The following is a 19,463-nucleotide window of genomic DNA, read 5'->3' on the forward strand; positions in this document are numbered from 1 at the left end:
TGAGGAGCCCAGGTAGCCAGGCGCAGTGGCTCATGCCTGTAATCTCAGCTATTCGGGAAGCTGAAGCAGGAGGATCCCTTGAGGCCAGAAGTTCAAGACTCTCCGGGACCACATAGTGAGACCCCGTTTCTTTTTATTTATTTATTTAGAGACAAAGTATTGCTCTTGTTGCCCAGGCTGGAGTGCAGTGGCATGATTTCGGCTCACTGCATCCTCTGCCTCCCTGGTTCAAGCAATTCTCCTGCTTCAGCCTCCCAAAGTGCTGGGATTACAGGCACCTGCCACCACACCCTAATTTTTTGGCTAATTTTTTGTATTTTTTGGGCTAATTTTTTGTATTTTTTGTATTTTTGTAGAGATGGGGTTTCACCATGTTGGCCAGTCTGGTCTCGAACTCCTGACCTGAGGTGATCCACCTGTCTCGACCTCCCAAAGTGCTGGGATTACAGGTGGGAGCCACTGCGCCCGGCTGAGACCCCGTTTCTACAAAAAAAATGCAAAAATTAGCCAGGTGTGGTTATGCATACCTGTAGTCCCAGCTTCTCAGGAGGCTAAGGTGAGAGGATTGCTTGAGCCCTGGTGTTCAAGCCTGCAGTGAGACGTGATTGCACCACTGCACTCCCGCCTGGGAGACATAGTGAGACCCTGTCTCAAGAAAAAAAAAAAAAAAAAAAAAAGCCTCAGGTAAATGAAAAGGCATTCCTGAGAACAGGGTCTTCTCAGCTTTCTGGGGCTGTGCTGTGATACAGATGCTGAGAGCTTGCGATACCTAGGTTTGGGTTTTGGTTCTACTGCTTCCTTCATGAGTTTCTTGGTCTCTTTGTGCCTCAGTTTGCTCATCTGCAGCGTGGCAGTGATGCGATAGGAACCTGCCTGTCTCTGGGGTTGCCCTGCTGTGAAAGTTGGGTGGTCAGTGGGACTTGCAGTGGGGGCTCTCCTCAGCCAGCTCACATCCTTCTCTCTCCCACCCCTGCACAGGTCTCTAAGGACATCTCCATGCGGCTGCATAAGGAGCTCGAGGTGGTGGAGAAGAAACGGGCGCGGCTGGAGGAGGAGAATGAAGAGCTTCGTCAGCGGCTCGTCGAGACTGAGCTGGCTAAGCAGGTGCTGCAGACAGAGCTGGAGCGACCGAGAGAGGTGAGGACCTCGTGCATCCAGCAGGGCCAGCCTAGGGCAGGTGGGCGCATGCAAGCCCCCCCAAGCCAGTGTCTCTGTGAGCCCCCGCTTGTGGGAAATGGGCAGCTTATGCCTCCCTGGCAAGGTTGTTTATTCATTCATTCCTCCAGCATGCATTTCCTGAGCATCTACTGTGTAAATTGTGTGCTGGACACTAAGGTTACGATGGTGAACAAAAGACACCCAGTTCCTGTCCTCAGGGAGCTCACGGGGTAATGAGAGAGAGTCATTCATCGAAGAACCACAGCTGCTGTGGGAGGATTAACTGAGAAAACATGCAACAATGTCAGGCATGGGGCTCAGCCCTCTGTGCCTCAGTTTCCTTACCTATAAAATGGGGCTCTGGTGCCCTGAGTCATTGTGAGGACCAACAGGAATAACGCATGTGGAGTGGCTGCAAGAGACTGTGAGGTCCTGCCATTTGGTGTGAAGTCAGTGCGGGGGCTGAGTCTCAGGCCAGTGTCTCTGGGATACTGGTGCTTCCTGACTGTGACCCTGAGACACAATCCTGTCTGTCTTTGTTCATGCCAGTTCCTCCCCTGGCAGACTTTCTCCTCCTGTTGTGTGTTGGGTATACAGTGTGTTATGAGCCCTGCTTGACAGTTTATCTCAAACATTTTCATGCTAACAAGGTTGCGATCATGCCCATTTTATGGATGAGCAAACAGCCCCTGAGAGAGGAAGGGACGACCTCAAGGTCATGCAGGGCTCAGGGGGTTCTGCAGAATGCCGACTAGAAACCATCAGCCTAGGTGTCCCTTAAAGGCTGGAATGCCCCCATTCCCGGGGTCTGTGTTCCAAATGGCCTGGGGTGACTTCTGGCCTTAGAGGCAGAGCCAGGCCTTAGCTCTCTGCCTGCTGATGAGGTATGAGGACTGTGCATTCTTCTAGGGCACACTTCTTGCTGCAGGCACTGCCTGCCTTCCTCCCCCGAGGGCGAGCCTGCCAGTGTCCCTGGACTGAGACACCACAGCCCGAGGCCAGAACATTCCTCCAGCCATCCTTCCCACTGGGCGTGTTGGTGTGATGTGCCAATGCCCTCTCAGTGTGCAGGGAGAGGAGGTGTTTGCTGCTAAGGGTGGCTAGCCCCCTCCCTTCATTCAGCTGCTGCCCCCATAGCCTGGCCCATAACACAGAGCACCATCTTCACACTGTCTTGCTGCCGCTACCCTTGATAGTGAAAAGGGGAGACAATTTCTGAAAGTATCTTGAGGTCATGGAACAAGTGATGAAACTGAGGCCCAGGAGAAACAGCTTGCCTGAGTTCACCCAGCCTCTCCTTAGCAGAGACGTGGCTGGAACCCTGAAGCCACTTCCCCTCTCTAAGTCTCAGTTTCTTTATCTGTGACATCAGGGTAAGCAAGCAAACAAACAAGCAAAGCCTGCACGGTGGCTCACACCTATAATCCCAGCACTTTGGGAGGCCAAGGTGGGCAGATATCTTGAGCCTAGGAGTTCGAGACCAGCCTGGGCAACATAGTGAAACCCTGTCTCTATAAAGAATGCAAAAATTAGCCAGGCGTGGTGGTGCCTTCCTGTAGTCCCAGCTACTTAGGACGTGGAGGCTGCAGTGAGGTGAGATTGTACCACTGCACTCCAGCCTGGGAGATAGAGCGAGACCCTGTCTCAAAAAAAAAAAAAAAAAAAAAAAAGGGGGTCCAGGCACAGTGGCGCACGCCTGTAATCCCAGCACTTTGGGAGGCCAAGGCAGATGGATCACCTGAGGTCAGGAGTTCGAGACCAGCCTGGCCAACGTGGCAAAACCCTGTGTCCACTAAAAACACACAAAAAAATATTTAGCTGGGCGTGGTGGCAGGCACCTGTAATCCCAGGTACTTGGGAAGCTGAGGCAGGAGAATCTCTTGAACCCGGGAGGTGGAGATTGCAGCGAGCCAAGATTGCACCATTGCACTCACTCCAGCCTGGGTGACAAGAGTGAAACTCTGTCTCAGATAGATAAATAAATAAATAAATAAATCAGGATAACTGTACACAGCCTATGAGGTTGTTTAGAATCATTAATAAGATTATGTAACCATAGAATACTATGAAGAAGTTAGAATAAGATAGTATGGCAGTTCCGCCGGGCGCGGTGGCTCACGCTTGTAATCCCAGCACTTTGGGAGGCTGAGGCGGGCGGATCACGAGGTCAGGAGATCGAGACCACGATGAAACCCCGTCTCTACTAAAAATACAAAAAAAAATTAGCCGGGCGTGGTGGCGGGTGCCTGTAGTCCCAGCTACTCAGAGAGGCTGAGGCAGGAGAATGGCGTGAACCTGGGAGGCGGAGCTTGCAGTGAGCCGAGATTGCGCCACTGCACTCTAGCCTGGGCGACAGAGCGAGACTCCGTCTCAAAAAAAAAAAAAAAAACAAAGTGTAGTATACATGTATAATGGAAAACTATTCAACCTTAAGAAGGAATGAGGCTGGGTGTGGTGGCTCATGCTTGTAACCCCAGCATTCTGGGAGGCAGAGGTGGGCAGATTGATTGGGGCTAGGAGTTCAAGACCAGCCTGAGCAACATGGCAAAACCCTGTCTCTACAAAAAATACTAAATTTAGCCAGGCATGGTGGTGCATGCCTGTAGTCCCAGCTACTAGGGAGGTTGAGGTGGGAGGATCGCTTGAGCCCAAGAGGCTGAGGCTGCAGTGAGCTATGATGGCGCCACTGGACTCTAGCCTGGGCTATAGAGTGAGACCCTGCATTGAGAGGGAGAGGGAGAGGGGGGAGGGGGAGGGAGAGAACAGAAAAGAAAAAAAAAAAAGAAAAGAAAAGACCAGCACTTTGGGAAGCCGAGGCGGGCAGATCATGAGGTCAGGAGATCAAGACCATCCTGGCTAACACGGTGAAACCCCGTCTCTACTAAAAATACAAAAAAATTAGCCAGACATGGTGGCGGGCACCTGTAGTCCCAGCTACTCTGGAGGCTGAGGCAGGAGAATGGTATGAACCCGGGAGGCGGAGCTTGCAGTGAGCTGAGATAGTGCCACCGCACTCCAGCCTGGGTGACAGAACAAGACTCCATCTCAAAGAGAAAAAAAAGGAAGAAAAGAAAGTATTTGGAATTTATTTGTGAAATTTTTAAAAGAGGTCAAGCTTGTAAAGAGCCCTTTGTGGTGCCTGGTACAGAGTAGGTGCTCAAGAAACACTGGTTCACATCCTCTGCAGCTGGTGTCAATGAGGCTGGTCTAGCTCTCCTTACGTGCCCTGTGGTGTCTCAGGCTTGTGCACAGGAGGCGGGAGCCTGTGTTTATTATTTGCTGTTTATCCTCTCCCTCCTCCCTCTCTTTCCTGACATGGTTTCTATGGAGACGAGGGTCCCTGAGCAATTCTTCTGCCAGAGCCTCAGCCCCATCATCGAGATCTGCCGTTGCCATCCTGACAGGCTGCCGAGGCAGTGCTGTCACCCGGCTGGGAACAGGAGCCCCTGGCCTGAGCTGATGTGGTTGCCATGGAGACAGCTCTCCACTAGAGAGAAGGGAGGTGACAGGCCCTGGCCGAGGGCTGCGGTGGCACTGTTGCCCAGCTACCCTCTCTTCCAGTGTCACACCCCTCCTTGTGTTTTAGGCAGAAAGCCAATATGAGTGTTGACGTGATTTATTATGGTATAGCTGCTGTGTCTGAGCCCTCACTCTGTGCCAGGCACCACACGAGCCTTGACCACACCAGCACATTGTTTAACCCTCCAACAGCCTTCCCACGGACACAGTGTGGTTTTCTTATTTTATAGGTGCCACTGTTTGTTGGCAATTTTAAAATCATGATTTAATTCCCCTATCTTACAATTCACCATTTAAAAGTGTACAGTTCAGGCTGGGCGCAGTGGCTCATGCCTGTAATCCCAGCACTTTGGGAGGCCAAGGCGGGTGGATCACCTGAGGTCAGGAGTTCGAGACCAGCCTGACCAACATGGTGAAACCCCATCTCTACTAAAAATACAAAAATTAGCCAAGTGTGGTGGTGGGCGCCTGTAATCCCAGCTACCTGGGAGGTTGAAATAGGAGGAGAATTGCTTGAACCCGGAAGCTGGAGGTTGCAGTGAGCCGACATCCCATCACTGCACTCCAGCCTGGGCAACAAAGCGAGACTCTGTCTCAAAAAAAAAAAAAAAAAAAAAAAAGTGTATAATTCAGACCAGGCACAGCACTTTGGGAGGCTGAGGCAGCAGGATTGCTCGAGCCCAGGAGTTTGAGACCAGCCTGGGCAATATATTGAGACCCTTGTCTCTACAAAAATTTTAAAAATTAGCTGGACATGATGACACAAGCCTGTGGTTCCAGTTACTCAAGAGGCTGAGGTGGGAGAATTGCTTGAGCCTGGGAAACGGAGGTTGCAGTGAGCCGAGATCACGCCAGTGTACTCCAGCCTGGGTGACAGAGTGAGACCCTGTCTGAAAAAAAATAATTAAAATAAAAACAACGAAAAATAAAAGTATACAATTCAGTGATTTTTAGTATATTCATGATGTTTTGTAGCATCACCATTATCTAATCCCAGAACATTTCCATGGCCCCAAAAAGTAACCTCATGCCTGTGAACAGTCACTCCGCACTCCCCCTTTCCCTCTTGCCCCTAGCAACCACTCATCCGCTTTCTGTCTCTGGATTTGCCTGTTCTGGATGCTTCATCCAAATGGAGTCTTTGGTGACTGGCCTCTTTTACTTAGCATCAGGTTTTCAAGGTTTATCCATCCATGTTGAAGAATGTAGCAGGACCTCATTCCTCTTTATGGCTGAGTAATCATCCATTGTGTGGGTATATGACCACATTAGATTTGTCCATTTATCTGGGTTGTTTTGGCTACTATGAATAATGCTGCTGGGAACATTCATGTGCATGTTTCTAAGATTCCGTGTTAGTTCTCTTGTGAACTAACCGCAGGATGCAGACGCGACTGGGGAAAGACAAAGATAGGATTCAAACCCAGGACTCCACATCTCCCAAACCCACACTGACTCTTCTGGTGTTGCCCCTACCCTCCTTGCCCCACCCTTGCTTTCCTAGGACCCTGTTGTGTCTTCAGAAACCTGGAAGAGGCTGCCCACTCCTGTGACTACTTCCCTCCCTGGCACAGCCTTCTCATCCGGAATTCCTACCTGGTGGGCTAGGAAGGGACTGATAGTTCAAAGCCCGGTTCTACCTTTTTTCTGGACTTGGCACTTACTTGCAGGTGACTGTAACCTTGCGGAAATGATACAACTGCTCTAGTGCTTAGTTTATTTTATTATTGTTTTTGGGGGAGACACGAGTCTTGCTGTGTCACTCAGGCTAGAGTATAGTGGCGGCGTGATCATGGCTTATTGCAGCCTCAAACTTCCGGGCTCAAGAGATCCTCCCGCCTCAGCATCCCAAGTTGCTGGGACTATAGGTGCATGCCACCACACCTGGCTAATTTCGTATTTTTGAAAGAGATGGGATCTCTCACTATGTTGCCCAGGCTGGTCTCAAACTGCTGGGCTCAAGCGATCTGCCCGCCTCAGCTTCCCAAAGTGCTGGGATTACAGGCATGAGCCATCGTACCCAGCCTAGTTTGTTTATAAAATTGGAATATTATCCCTACTTCTCAGAGGTGTTTGTGAAAATTAAACAAGACAAGCAAGTAAAGTGCTTAACACAGACTAAGGACTTATTATTTTCGTTACTGTCACAACCACCGTGAGGGCTGCGGGTCTGGAGAAGCATTTGTCTTAGTTAAATAAATACATTTCTGCTTCCTCTGGCGAGGAGCTCTCTGTCTAGAGCTGCCAGTTGCCCGGGAAAGGAGCAGCTACGTTGCCAATCTTCACGTGCAGTTGGCTCCATCTGTCCTTGTGACATTTGATTTGGGGCCAGTGTTTAAAACACTCTTTGTTTTCTCCCCCAAGTGATCTCTCCCTAATCAAGAGCCACACAGCCTCTCTCTGTGGCCATTTCAGCCACTCAGGAGGAAGAATGAATGCCTAAATCTTTGAAGTGCACCCCCAACCCCGGGTTCCTTCTAGAATCTACAGTAGGCCAGGCACAGTGGCTCACGCCTGTAATCCCAACGCTTTGGGAGGTCGAGGCGGGTGGATCACTTGGGTTCAGGAGTTCGAGACTAGCCTGGGCAACATGGCGAAATCCCATTTCTACAAAAAATTAGCCAGATGTGGTGGTGCACGCCTGTAGTCTTGGCTACTCAGGAGGCTGAGGCATGAGAATTGCTTGAACCTGGGAGGCGGAGGTTGCAGTGAGCTGAGATCATGCCACCGCACTCCAGCCTGGGTGACAGAGTGAGACCTTGTCTCAAAAAAAAAAAAAAAGAATCTAAAGTGAATTTTGTACCTGAAGCACAGTCTGTGCTTTCAGTGAGACCTTTCCAAACATCTCCTGCAGATTTGGTGAAAATCTGCCCCACTGTTTTGGCAGAGGGTTCATTTTGTTCCTTGGAAGGTTAGCCTTTGTTTCTTGGCCAAAGTGGGGCAGGAAGGTGTTTGAGTGCAGAGGCCCCTCCAGAGCTGTGCTCAGGAAGCTCTCTCCTGGGCTGAAGGAAAGACAAGGGAGGACATAGCTCAGGCTTCTCCTAGAAGCCTGTAGACAGGGAGATGCTTGGAGGCACCACCCGGGCTGCTCAAAGACGGCCTTGTGAGTTGCTGGCGAGTGGGGAAGACCCTGTTGCATGCCAGGCCACAGAGTTTGTCCTCAGGGCTGGGCAAGTCCCCAGGCCTTGCGGCTGCATTCCTGCTGGTGCCTAGGCACCGCCCTGCCCTGTCCCGCACTCTCAAGGCCCAGAGCCAGAACATCTGCCTCTTGGGCAGAGACTGGCTTCATCCCTGGGGGCTCCACAAAGGGACTCTGACAGGCCCTGGCTTTCTTGAGGGGTGGCAGCCCCCCAGCCGCCTGGCCAGCTGCTGCCCTGCAGAGGGGAGGAAGGTCTTTGTGCACTCTGAGCCCGCCTTGTTTTCCCTCCAGAATGGCAGGGCTGTGTGGGAGCCCACATGGCTTAGATAAGGTGGGGGAAGTGTCAGTTCCCACCAGAAAAGGGTGGAACTTGTCTCCCCTGCCCCCCACCCTGCTTTCTGGTGAGATTCAAGCCACTCAGCTCATTCACACCTTTTCTCTGCCTCCTGGAAAGGTGTTTGGTGACTTCTTGGGGAAAGTATATTTTAAAAACCTTTTATAATGACTTTTCCCTTCCCTCCCCACAGGTAGTAGTACATGCTTAGCAGAAAAAGATTAGAAGATTCAAATAAGCCATAGGGAATTTCTGTGTGGGTGGGGAGGTGCATATACTTCCAATAAGTTTTTCTGTGTATACATATATGTGTTTTTAAATGTAAATGTGAATATGCTTTTTTTCTTTTTTGGAGATAAGGTCTGCCTCTGTTGCCCAGGCTGGAGTGCAGGGATGTGATCCTGGCTCAGTGTAACCTCCACCTCCCGGGCTCAAGCAATTCTCCCACCTCAGCCTCCCTAGTAGCTAGGACTACAGACACGTGCCACAACACCCAGCTAAGAATATGCATTTTGTTTGTTTTGTTTTTGTTCTTGTTTTTGAGACAGAGTTTCTCTCTTGTTGCCCAGGCTAGAGTGCAGTGGTGTGATCTTGGCTCACTGCAACCTCTGCCTCCTGGGTTCAAGCGATCCTCCTGCCTCAGCCTCCAGAGTAGCTGGGATTACAGGCATGCACCACCACGCCCGGCTAATTATTTTTTCTATTTTTAGTAGAGACGGGGTTTCTCCATGTTGGTTAGGCTGGTCTTGAGCTCCCAACCTCAGGAGATTCACCCACTTCGGCTTCCCAAAGTGCTGGGATTATAGGCGTGAGCCACCACGTCCGGCCAGAATATGTATTTTTTATCTAAAAAAGTAATATAAACTCAGTGAAGCAAAAATTATCATTAGAAAAGCACACAGATGCATGCCTAGCATACCTCCAAGGACAAGCTGCAGCGCTCTGGTTATGTTGGTTGCCTTGGGGCAGAATAACTGGGTGACTGGGTTCACTCTGTTCTTTTATGTCCTTTTTGAATGTTGAGCCATGCGACTTTGTTATCTATTCAAAAATAATAGAAATAATAAAACCCATAAATTAAAGAAGAAAGCCTTCCCTAACTGCCTCCTTCAATTCTACTCCTCAGCCTGACCCAGCATCAGCAGTGTGCTTTGTATCTTTCCAGGCCTTTCTCTAGTCTCATACAATGCAGGTTTCTATATATTTTTAAACCCTTTTTTTTTTTTTTTTTTTTTTGAGACAGAATCTTACTCTTTTGCCCAGGCTGGAGTGCAGTGGTGTGATCTCGGCTCACTGCAACCACTGCCTCATGGGTTCAACCGATTCTCCTGCCTCAGTCTCCCTAGTAGCTGGGATTACAGGCGCCTGCCACCACACCTGGCTAATTTTTGTATTTTTAGTAGAGACAGGTTTCACTATGTTGGCCAGGCTGGTCTCAAACTCCTGGCCTCAGGTGATCCACCTGCCTCGGCCTCCCCAAAAGCTGGAATTACAGGCGTGAGCCACCACACCCAGCCATGTCTTTCTTCTTTCTATGGCTGAGTAAATATTCTGTTGTGTGGATAGACCACATTTTTCTAATCCATTCTAAAGTTGGTGGACATATTTGGGTTATAGGTTTTGTTTTGCTGGTTACTTCTTTCCCCTAACAGAGTGTCTGAGAGACTTTACCATGTCAGTGAATCTCATGATCCCTTAGTCCTTCGAATGGCTTTAGGTGATCTCATTCATTCACATGTGATGCCTGACCCCTTGGTACCTGTGGAGACCCCTGGCTCTCCTCTCTGTCACTTCACTTCCTTCCTCCAGGGAGTCTGCAGTCATTGGCGGGACTCTGGTCACCTAATCCGTGGCCCAGCGTTATACATGAGAAAATGGAATTTCAGGGAGAGGAAAGGGTTCGCCCAGGGATCATAAACTCAGCGTTGCAAGGGCCCCAGGGTTCAACTCCCAGCTGAGGCCACAGCCCTTCCCACTCAGCTTGTAATAGGTGGGCCTAGATCCTTCCATAGCCTGATGGTCTGAGCCCAGAGCCCCCTGCTTGCATGCTATATGGGGTCTGCTTCTGTGTGCCCCATCCAGGGCCCCACTGGCTGCACTTGTCTGCTGCCTCCTGGCTCTTGTGGAAGGACTTGTTTGCTGACCCATAGCCCTGTTTCCTCCTCTTCCCTTCCAGCTTTTGAAAGCTCCCAGCTCAGCACTTCTCAAATATTGGCTCCTGGCTCTTGGCACCCAGCGTCTGAAATATCAGCCTCTGCCTCCCTGCCTCATTTGCATTTCAAAAGGTCTCTTTAGGATTTGATTCGGCTCTAAGATCTTCTGTACTTAAGGGTCCATCTGCAGCTCTCCTTGCCTGGCACAGAGGATCCAACCTGCACTTCAGAGTCATCTGAAAGCATTTAAAAAATGCTGATGTCTCAGACCTACCTCAGACCACCAGTATTATTATTATTATTATTATTATTATTTTGAGACGGAGTCTTTCTCTGTCCCCCAGGCTGGAGTGCAGTGGCGCTATCTCGGCTCACTGCAAGCTCCGCCTCCCGGGTTCACGCCATTCTCCTGCCTCAGCCTCCCGAGTAGCTGGGACTACAGGCGCGCGCCACCACGCCCGGCTGATTTTTTGTATTTTTAGTAGAGACGGGGTTTCACCGTGGTCTCGATCTCCTGACCTCGTGATCCGCCCGCCTCGGCCTCCCAAAGTGCTGGGATTACAAGCGTGAGCCACCGCGCCCGGCCTATTGCTATTATTATGATTATTTTGAGTAATTCTGATGTGTACCAGGTTGAGAACCACTGTGCTAGCTACAGTCTGGCACTCATCAGAGAAGACACATTTTCTTCTACCAACTCTGGAATTCAGTCGAGAGCTATGTCAAGAACTGGTCCCAGGTCAGCTGTGGGTGTGCTGTGAGACCTTGCACAAGTCCCTGCCCCTCTCTCTTGGTTTCAGAAAAATGGGACTCGGATTAGATCAGTGGCTGTCACTTTCAGGGATGGGGTGTGAGAGGTGGGGGATGGAGCAAGCATGTATCCAAATCACCTGGGGCCATTTTCAAAAATATACCAGCCCACCTTGAAAAGTCAGAGCAACCTAAGCATGCTTTTATACATACACCACCACCATGAATCACCCCTCCTCTCTTGGGAGGAAGCGCTCAATAGAATCATGCGTCTAATTGAATGACTTCTTTAAACATTGAGAAACTTCAGTAATTGTTATTGTAACATTTCCTCCAATTCCCTCTGTAGGGCTTGTGCCATTTGGCATTCTTGCCAGCAATTTATGAACCTTTTTGTTTCTCCATAGCTTCACCAATAGAATATGTCATCAGATATTTGGATTTTTGCCAATCTGATAGGTGAGAAATGGTATCTCAGTGTAATTTTAATTTGCATTTATCTAACAGGAGTGGGGTTGAATATCTTCATGTGCCTTGATGTCTTCATGTGCCGTGATCCATTTGCCTTTCTTTTCCTGTTAACTGTTTTTCATGTCTCTAGCCTATTTTCCTACAGGTCTGCTGGCCTTTTAATGCTCTGTTTGTGAAACTCTTTCCATATTTAGGATATCAACCCTTTGTTGGTGTTATACATTGCAGATATTTTTTCAGAGTTTGTCATTTATGTTTTTACTTTTCTTTCTTTTTTTTTTTTTTTTGAGACGGAGTCTTGCTCTGTCGCTCAGGCTGGAGTGCAGTGGCGCAATCTCAGCTCACTGCAAGCTCCGCCTCCCAGGTTCACGCCATTCTCCTGCCTCAGCCTCTCCGAGTAGCTGGGACTACAGGCACCCGCCACCACGCCCGGCTAATTTTTTGTATTTTTTAGTAGAGACGGGGTTTCACCGTGGTCTCGATCTCCTGACCTCGTGATCCGCCCACCTCGGCCTCCCAAAGTGCTGGGATTACAAGCATGAGCCACCACGCCCGGCCTGTTTTTACTTTTCTTAGGGTGTTTTTGTTTCCGTGCAGAATTTGCTTGTGTAATCAAATGTATCTATTTTTTCCACTATTGCTTCTGGATTTTAAACATCTTTTTTTTTTTGAGGCAGAGTCTTGCTGTGTTGCCCAGGCTAGTCTCAAACTCCTCAACACAAGCAATCCTCTCACCTCAGCCTCCCAAAATACTGGGATTACAGGCGTGAGCCACTATGCCTGGTCAGCTTCTGGATTTTTGAATCACTGTTTGCCATCAGTCTCTCATGACCATTTTGAAGCCTCACGTGTAATTATGATTTATTATATTCATTTTATTGTTGTTGTTTGTTCTTTGAGACAGGGTCTTGCTATGTTGCCCAGGCTGGTCTCAAACTCTTGGCCTCAGGCAATCCTCCTGTCTTGGCCTCCCAAAGTGTTGGGATTACAGGCATGAACTACCACATCCAGCCTCCATATTCATTTTATCCATTAGTATCCATTCTGAATTACAGTTCCCACTAGATGGCAGTTTCATGAGGACAGGATTTTCTCTGAGATGGAGATTTGCATGCAGAGGTTGATGGAATAGTCTCCTTGGGAACAACACCACAGGGAGTGAGGCAGAGCTGGAAGCTGAATTACACCAGTGATCTCAGTCGATCCCATGGGGAGCTCTGGAGCTAGGATGGCCCTCCCTGTAGAGCTGAGGCAAGGGGTCATGGACCCGTCCCTGTATGTGGCCTCCATCCACGGATAGCACCTGCCCTTAGACAAGGTGGTTCCCCTCAACCATTGGCTGTCGCTGGGAGAGGTACTCAGCTTTGCGGTCTCAGCTCTAGCAATGAGTGTCTCAGTTCTGAAGGGAAATCTAGGCAAAGCACCACAACATCCTCCCTGGTTCACTGCCGTGTTCTCTACACCTACCTACCTGGCACATGATAGGTGCTCAGGAAATCCTTTGATGAAAGACAAACGAGAACAGAAACACAGCTTTCCAAGTCTTCGCCGAGGCCAACTGGGTCACACATGGGAGCGGGCTGGAGGGGAGGAGCCCTGAGCAGGTGTTTTCAGAATCATCTTCTCCAGTGCTTCTGGCCTATTTCCCATTGCTGCTCACTGGGTGATCCTCTTACTCAGCAGTCAATGCCGTCAGGGTGGGGTGGCCTGGGGACTGGGGCCTCCCTGGACCCTGGGCACTGTGACAGCTCTCTGCATGTGCCTCATCCTGTGAGCTTTCAGTCCTGACTTTTTTTTTTTTTTTTAATTAAATCTCACTTCAGCATTCCTTGAAGAAAAGAGGAACCCGTTCCCTGGGGAAGGCTGATAAGAAGGCTTCGGTGCAGGTAATTCCCAGCAGCCCCCATAGGAAGGTTTTATTCTGAAGGCCTGAGACTGACTCTATGTGGCCTGGGGATCCCAGATTCTGCCCTGTCCTCCCCTTGCTCGTTTTCTTTTTTTTTTTTCCTTTTTCCTTTTTTTTTTTTGAGATGGAGTCTCACTCGCTTGCCCAGGCTGCAGTGCAGTGGCACAGTCTCAGCTCACTGCAACCTCTACCTCCCAGGTTGAAGCGATTTCCATGCCTCAGCCTCCCGAGTAACTGGGACTACAGGCACGCACCACCACACCTGACTAATTTTTGTATTTTTAGTAGAGACAGGGTTTCACCGTGTTGACCAGGCTGGTCTCAAACTCCTGGCCTCAAGCAATCCACCTGCCTCGGCCTCCCAAAGTGCTGGGATTACAGGTGTGAGCCACTGCGCCCGGCCCTCTTGCTCATTTTCTTAGTTTCACTGCCCACTTTATTTCTCAAAACCACATCCTGAGCCCATGGTTCTTAGATGCTTAGACGCTCGCTCCCCACCCCAGCTAGGAACTTAGCAAGCAACACTACAGTCAAATCCAAAGGTCTAGAGTTGGAGATCCAGGCTGGAATCTTGGCTCTGCCGTTTGACTGCCATGTGATTGGAGCGAGTCATTTTGAGTTTCTGGGCTCCATTTCCTATCTATCCCTGTCTTGGGGGTTCATTGGAAGAATTGGATAAAGTATTATATGCAGCAAAGGCCACATACTGTTAGCTCCTGGTGGTATGGGATTGTCAGAGTGCCAAGCCCTTTTCATCCTTAGTTCATTTAATCCCCGCTGTGGCTCTGGGAGGGAGGTAATGTTACCGCCCCATTTTACTGATGAAACTGTAGTGGCAGCAGTTGCTCATCAGTATGTCACCTGCTCCTGTACTCCCAGGCTATGTGTGGTGCCTCATCCTTTCTGTCATTTCTTTTTTTTTTTTTTTTTTTTTTTTTTTTTTTGAGACGGAGTCTCACTCTGTCACCCAGGCTGGAGTGCAGTGGTGCGATCTCGGCTCACTGCAAGCTCTGCCTCCCGGGTTCACGCCATTCTCCTGCCTCAGCCTCTCCGAGTAGCTGGGACTACAGGCGCCCGCCACCACGCCCGGCTAATTTTTTGTATTTTTAGTAGAGACGGGGTTTCACCGTGGTCTCGATCTCCTGACCTCGTGATCCGCCCACCTCGGCCTCCCAAAGTGCTGGGATTACAAGCGTGAGCCACCGCGCCCGGCCGGCCTTTCTGTCATTTCAATGTCTACCCCTCTGCCTCTCCCCCGGACCCTTACCTCCTGGAAGGTCTGGCTGTGTCTGATTCATCCCTGTGTTCCCAGCATAGTTAGTGCTCCCCAAAATGCCATGGCTGATACTGAGCGTCCCAGCACTAACCTTCCTGGGTTGTGTCTGTCCCCGTGGTCCCAGGAGGACAGTGCAGACCTGAAGTGCCAGTTGCACTTTGCAAAGGAGGAGTCGGCCCTCATGTGCAAGAAGCTCACTAAGCTTGCCAAGGAGAATGACAGCATGAAGGAGGAGCTGCTGAAGTACCGCTTGCTCTATGGGGACCTGGACAGCACACTGTCAGCCGAGGAGCTGGCAGATGCCCCCCACTCGCGGGAGACTGAGCTGAAGGTGCACCTGAAGCTGGTGGAAGAGGAAGCCAACCTGCTGAGCCGCCGCATCGTGGAGCTGGAGGTGGAGAACCGAGGCCTGCGGGCTGAGATGGACGACATGAAGGATCATGGAGGTGGCTGTGGGGGGCCTGAGGCACGCCTGGCCTTCTCCGCGCTGGGTGGTGGCGAGTGCGGGGAGAGCTTGGCAGAGCTGCGGCGACACCTGCAGTTCGTCGAAGAGGAGGCCGAGCTGCTGCGGCGCTCCTCTGCCGAGCTCGAGGACCAGAACAAGCTGCTGCTGAACGAGCTGGCCAAGTTCCGCTCGGAGCACGAGCTGGACGTGGCGCTGTCGGAGGACAGTTGCTCTGTGCTCAGCGAACCTTCGCAGGAGGAGCTGGCGGCCGCCAAGCTGCAGATCGGCGAGCTCAGCGGCAAGGTCAAGAAGCTGCAGTACGAGAACCGCGTGCTCCTCTCCAACCTCCAGCGCTGCGACCTCGCCTCCTGCCAGAGTACGCGGCCCATGCTGGAGACCGACGCTGAGGCCGGGGACTCTGCCCAGTGTGTGCCTGCTCCCCTGGGCGAGACACACGAGTCCCATGCGGTCCGACTCTGCAGAGCCAGGGAGGCCGAGGTGCTGCCTGGGCTGAGAGAGCAGGCCGCCCTGGTCAGTAAGGCCATCGATGTCCTGGTGGCTGATGCCAATGGCTTCACGGCTGGCCTCCGGCTGTGTCTGGACAACGAGTGTGCTGACTTCCGGCTTCATGAGGCCCCCGACAACAGCGAGGGCCCCAGGGACACCAAGCTTATCCATGCCATCCTGGTGCGCCTGAGTGTGCTGCAGCAGGAGCTGAATGCCTTCACGCGAAAGGCAGATGCAGTCCTCGGGGGCTCTGTCAAGGAGCAGCAGGAGTCCTTCTCGTCACTGCCCCCCCTGGGCTCCCAGGGGCTCTCTAAGGAGATTCTTCTGGCAAAAGACCTTGGCTCAGATTTTCAGGTAAGGTGTCTCATGCACAGATCCTATTATTTATTTTTTTCCTTTGTTTTGTTTTGTTTTTCTTGAGATAGGGTCTCTCCCTGCTGGCCAGGCTGAAGCGCAGTGGTGCAGTCTCAGCTCACTGCAGCCTCGATATCGTGGGCTCTAGCCATTCTCCCCCATCACTCTCCTGAGTACTTGGGACTACAAGTGAGCACCACCACACCCAGCTAATTTTTATTTATTTATTTATTTATTTTTTGAGACAGAGTCTCGCTCTGTCAACCAGGCTGGAATGCAGTGGCGCAATTTCGGCTCACTGTAACCTCCAACTCCCAGGTTCAAGCGATTCTCCTCTCTTAGCCTCCCAAGTAGCCGGGATTACAGGCGCCCTCCATCAGGCCTGGCTAATTTTTGTATTTTTAGTAGAGATGGGGTTTCACCATGTTGGCCAGGCTGGTCTCGAACTCCTGACCTCAAGTGATCTGACCGCCTTTGTCTCCCAAAGTTCTGGGATTACAGGCGTGAGCCACTGTGCCTGGCCATAATTTTTAAATTTTTTTGTAGAGATGGGATCTTGCCATATTGCCCAGGCTGGTCTTGAACTCCTGAGCTCAAGTGATCCACCAGCCTCAGCCTCCCAAAGTGCTAGGACTATAGGTGTGAGCCACTGCACGGCCTAATAGTCACATTTTAAATGTTCAGTATTTGTGTGTGTCTAGTGGAGTGGATCTAGAATATTTCATCCTTGTAGCTTGTCCTTCTAAATCCTTCTCTACACATCTATCATATATTTGTTTTTCCACCCAGATTGTTTTATATCTATTGTTACTACACAACTTATATTTTTAACGCAATGTATCAGTTTGTTAATTTATGATGCTTTGTCTGTTGTTCACACAGTTTTTGTGCTCACTGCTGAAGGTGTCATGATTAGCAAAAACAGATATGATTCCCCCTCTCATGGCCCTTATCATCTAGTGGGGCAGAGTCACCCAAAATATCATGTCAGTGAATGTGCAATTAGACACTGAGAGAGGAACCTGAAGGAAAGGTACATGGTTTTATGAACAAGGAACTTGACCTAGACCCTGTGCTGAGGGAAGGCCTCTGATCTGACCAGAGGTCAGAGGGATGGATGGCTGGGGGAACAGTGTTTTCAGCAGAGCAAATAGCCTGTGCAAAGACACAGCTCAGATCAGAAGGCGGAAGGAGCGTGGTATGTCCAGGGCACTGAGTGAAGAGACAGTGTGAAGCTGGACTGCACTGTGCATGCGGGAGGTTTGATCTTCATCCTCAGAGCAATGGCAGGGAATTTTTCATTTCCAGGGAAAGAGAGCGATTTAGCACTTTCTTTTTTTCTTTTTTTTCTTTTTTCTTTTTTTTTTTTTTTTTTTTGAGACAGAGTCTTACTCTGTCACCCAGGCTGGAGTGCGGTGGCACGATCTCAGCTCACTGCAACCTCCGCCTCCTGTCTCCGCCTCCCGGGCAGCTGGAATTACAATTCTCCTGTCTCCGTCTCCCAGGTAGCTGGAATTACAGGCATGCCCCCACCACACCTGTCTAATTTTTGTATTTTTAGTAGAGACGGGGTTTCACGATGTTGGCCAGGCTGGTCTTGAACTCCTGACCTCAGGTGATCCACCCACCTTGGCCTCCCAGAGTGCTGGGATTACAGATGTGAGCCATCGTGCCCTTCTGAGATTTAGCACTTTCTTTTTAACAACTATGCAGTGGATATGTGCCATAATTTCTTTAACTCAAGACCTGTTGATCCGGTTTCATCTTACTTTTTTAAGCAAGCATATTGCCTTTTTTTTTTTTTTTTTTTAAAGAAACAGTCTTGCTCTGTTGCCCAGGCTGTAGGGCAATGGTGTGATCACAGCTTGCTGCAGCCTCAAATTGTAGACGGAATTACAGGCACATGCCACTGTGCCCATAGACTGCTCTATGTTATCTCCCTCTTGTTTCTTCTTGAAAGAGCGATGAACAGAGGTCACACATGTGATAGGACAGTTCGGGCTGACTCAGAAGGTTTGTGCACAAGACACACATTCAAAAAATCACTTCCCACTTACCTACTCATTCATCCTTTCAGCAAACATTCGTTGAATGGCAGCAGTGCCCCCAGCCCGGGCTGGGTCTGGGTTGCAGAGGTGAATCTACCAGGGTCCCAGCCCTCAGGTGGGTGGTTCAAGCCTCTAGCGCAGAGGCCTGGGGTGGGTGTTTCTGGCACCCCTCGGGCCCCTCCCCATGGTGATCTTTGGTTTGTTCTGCCTGTGCCTCTGGGTGCAGCCACCTGACTTCAGGGACCTGCCGGAATGGGAGCCTAGGATCCGAGAGGCCTTCCGCACTGGTGACTTGGACTCTAAGCCCGACCCCAGCCGGAGCTTCAGGCCTTACCGAGCTGAAGACAATGATTCCTATGCCTCTGAGGTGGGTCTAGGCCTGAGCAAGCATGGGATTGGGTAGGAGGAGAGTGACTGAGGCCTGTCAAAAGCACAGTGGTCCATATATCACTTAGCTAGTGAGGATATGGGTTTGGGGCATTCCATTGGGTTCCAGGCTTCCTGGCAGCCAAGGCCAGAAGGGAAATAAGGAAGTTTGGGACATTCTCATGGCCTGATCCAAGGAAACTTATAAACTCATCTGCATAAATTATTTTTTTTTCTGTACTAAATTCCACCGGGAATTTAACAATTTATGTAATTTAATGGAACTACTCATGTATGTAGCAGGAAGGCAGCAGTCTCTATAGTCAGGCAGTTTGGGTTTCAGTTGTGGATCCACTCTATACTGGCTGTGAGATCTTGGATAAGTCATTTTACCTCTCTGATTCTCAGTTTTCTCACATGTAAAATGAAGGTGCCTCATAGGGTTGTTGAAAGGATTAAATACCTGAAAAGCCATAGCTTAAGGCCTGGTCCGCATTGGGTGAGGATGAGAGGAGGAGGATGATGATTATGATGATAATGACACATCTCTGGGACTCAGGGAACCTGAGTTCAAGTCTCAGTTCTACCAGTGTTCCTGTTTGACCTTGGACAGGTTTCTACCTTCTGGCCACAGCTTCCCCATCTGTAACATGGGGGGGTTAGAGCGAATGGTAGTTATCGAATTGCTAGGATTCTTTGACTCTCAGGGAATTCTGGGTAGTTCTGAGCCCCTTCTAAGCCTACTGAGCTTCTCCTTGCTCTTCATAATGAGCCTGAAGCAGGAAAAGGCTCCTGCGGACTGGGTGGAGTATCCCTGAAACCCTGAACCTTGCAGAGTCCTGTGTATTTTCCAGCCTGAGCACCTTTCTGAGCATCCCTTGGAAGACAACTCTGTGGTCCCAGGAAGGCCAGCCCATGACTATGTAGGAAGGAGAAACTCACTTGAAGCTGATGGATCAGACTCTCTAAGTGAGCTTCCTGGAAGCCATGACAAAAAGAGAAAAAACTGAGATAACTTAGTTGTCATTTTCTAAGAA

General features: G+C 50.1%; 1 protein-coding gene across 1 annotated transcript in view; it reads left to right on the forward strand.

The window, feature by feature from the left end:
• The window catches only part of MTCL2 (microtubule crosslinking factor 2), an 87,572-nt gene that overhangs the window by 33,580 nt on the left and 34,529 nt on the right, over window positions 1-19,463 (forward strand). Inside the window, exons 3-6 of the mRNA XM_055265134.2 lie at window positions 979-1,137; window positions 13,348-13,410; window positions 14,831-16,012; window positions 18,287-18,427. Of these exons, the coding sequence (XP_055121109.2) occupies window positions 979-1,137; window positions 13,348-13,410; window positions 14,831-16,012; window positions 18,287-18,427 (1,545 nt within the window). The remainder of the gene's footprint in view (window positions 1-978; window positions 1,138-13,347; window positions 13,411-14,830; window positions 16,013-18,286; window positions 18,428-19,463) is intronic.

The sequence above is a fragment of the Symphalangus syndactylus genome, chromosome 24, assembly GCF_028878055.3.
Source record: "Symphalangus syndactylus isolate Jambi chromosome 24, NHGRI_mSymSyn1-v2.1_pri, whole genome shotgun sequence".
NCBI lineage: Eukaryota > Metazoa > Chordata > Mammalia > Primates > Hylobatidae > Symphalangus > Symphalangus syndactylus.